This window comes from Egretta garzetta, unplaced genomic scaffold, assembly GCF_000687185.1.
Source record: "Egretta garzetta isolate BGI_Z169 unplaced genomic scaffold, ASM68718v1 scaffold60, whole genome shotgun sequence".
NCBI classification, from domain to species: Eukaryota; Metazoa; Chordata; class Aves; order Pelecaniformes; family Ardeidae; genus Egretta; species Egretta garzetta.
This window is the reverse complement of record NW_009258269.1, coordinates 2,826,462-2,828,679: the sequence shown is the minus strand read 5'-3', so window position 1 is coordinate 2,828,679 and position 2,218 is coordinate 2,826,462. Positions and strand designations below refer to the sequence as shown.

At 61.8% G+C, this 2,218-nt stretch overlaps 1 protein-coding gene across 1 annotated transcript in view; it reads left to right on the top strand.

The window, feature by feature from the left end:
- Positions 1-245: 245 nt before the first annotated feature.
- Positions 246-2,218, top strand: part of PCDH1 (protocadherin 1) — a 54,572-nt gene continuing 52,599 nt past the window's right edge. The window contains exon 1 of the mRNA XM_009649415.2: positions 246-2,210. Within this exon, the coding sequence (XP_009647710.2) occupies positions 321-2,210 (1,890 nt within the window). The 5' untranslated portion in view covers positions 246-320. The remainder of the gene's footprint in view (positions 2,211-2,218) is intronic.

The following is a 2,218-nucleotide window of genomic DNA, read 5'->3' as shown; positions in this document are numbered from 1 at the left end:
GGGAGCGCAGCCGACCGGCCCAGCCGGTTTCTCTGGAAGAGCAAGGAAAAGCCTCTGTGCCGGAGGGCCCCCCCCAGCCGCCCTGCCGGTCCCAGGCTCTTTGCCCCATAGTCCTTGGCCCCAGAAGAGGAAATCCTGGTTTTTCCCCACCAGCCGTCCCCAAAGGAGGCGGCGGCGGGCAGCGCGGCCCTTTGCAGAGGGGCTGGCGTCGCCTTGCCCTCCCGTTCACTGTTTCTCCTTCCATCCCGCAGGTGAAAGCCAACGACTCGGACCAGGGCGCCAACGCCGAAATCGACTACTCCTTCCACCAAGCCTCGGACATGGTGCGCCGGCTGCTGCGCCTGGACCGCACCACGGGGCTCATCACCGTGCAGGGGCCCATTGACCGCGAGGACGTCAACATCCTCAAGTTCTCTGTCATGGCCAAGGACAAGGGGGCCAACCCCAAGAGCGCCCGCACCCAGGTGGTGGTCACCATCAAGGACATGAATGACAACGCGCCCTCCATAGAGATACGGGGCATTGGGCTTGTGACCCACCAGGATGGCATGGCGAACATCTCGGAGGACGTGCCAGTAGAGACAGCAGTGGCTCTGGTGCAGGTGTCCGACCGAGATGAGGGCGAAAACGCCGTGGTGACCTGCGTGGTGGCTGGTGACGTCCCGTTCCAGCTGCGGCAGGCTAGCGAAACGGGGAGCGACAGCAAGAAGAAATACTTCCTGCAGACCACCACGCCGCTGGACTACGAGTCAGTGAAGGAGTACACGATCGAGATTGTGGCGGTGGACTCGGGGACCCCCCCCCTCTCCAGCACCAACTCTTTGAAGGTGCAGGTGGTGGATGTGAATGACAACGCGCCCGTCTTCAGCCAGAGCTTCACCGAGGTGGCCTTCCCTGAGAACAACGAGCCCGACGACCTGGTGATGGAGGTGAGCGCCAGCGATGCTGACAGTGGCTCCAACGCCAAGCTGGTTTACTCCTTGGTGACAGACCCCTCCTCCAAGGGCTCCTTCACCATTGACCCCGACTCCGGGGAGATCCGGGTGAAGGCGGTGCTGGACCGAGAGCAGCGGGAGCGCTACGAGTTCTTGGTGGTGGCAGCAGACAAGGGCAGCCCCAGCCTGAAGGGCACAGCGTCTGTGGCCATCAACGTCATGGACAGGAATGACAACGACCCCAAGTTCATGCTGAGCGGCTACAACTTCTCGGTGATGGAGAACATGCCACCCCTCAGCCCTGTGGGCATGGTGACGGTGATCGATGCTGACAAAGGAGAAAACGCCCGCATCCAGCTGTCGGTGGAGCAAGACAATGGGGATTTTGTCATCCAGAACGGCACCGGCACCATCCTCTCCAGCATCTCTTTTGACCGGGAGCAGCAGAGCACGTACACGTTCCGCCTCAAGGCGGTGGACGGTGGGGATCCTCCCAGGTCTGCCTACGTGGGGGTGACCATCAACGTCTTGGATGAGAATGATAATGCCCCCTTCATCACTTCGCCCTCCAATGCCACCTACAAACACATCCTGCCCCACACCAGCCCTGGCCAGCAGGTGAGCAAGGTCAAGGCGGAGGACATCGACTCTGGTGTCAACGCAGAGCTGACCTACAGCATCACAGGAGGCAACCCCTTCGAGCTCTTCCAGATCTCCCCGCACAGTGGAGACATCACCCTGGAGAAGGAGATCCTGCGCAAGCACCACGGCCTGCACCGCTTGGTTGTGCGCGTCAACGACAAGGGCAAGCCCTCACGGCATGGCACGGCGCTGGTGCACTTCTACGTCAACGAGACGCTGGCCAACCGCACGCTGCTGGACACGCTGGTGGGGCACAGCCTGGACACGCCGCTTGACATAGACATCGCCGGAGACCCCGAATACGAGCGCAGCAAGCAGCGGAGCAACATCCTCTTTGGAGTCATCGCTGGCATCGTGGCCGTCACCCTGGTCATCGTGCTGGTCATCCTGGTGCGCTACTGCCGGCAGCGGGAGGCCAAGAGCGGCTACCAGGCAGGCAAGAAGGAGACCAAGGACCTGTACGCACCCAAGCAGGCCAGCAAGAGCGGCAAGAGCAAGAGCAAGGTGAAGAAGAGCAAGTCCCCGAAGCCGCCCAAGCCCACGGAGGATGAGGAGGAGACGGGGCTGCAGAAATCGCTCAAGTTCAACCTCATGAACGACTCTGTCAGCGACAGCCCCCGAATCCACCTCCCCCTCAACTA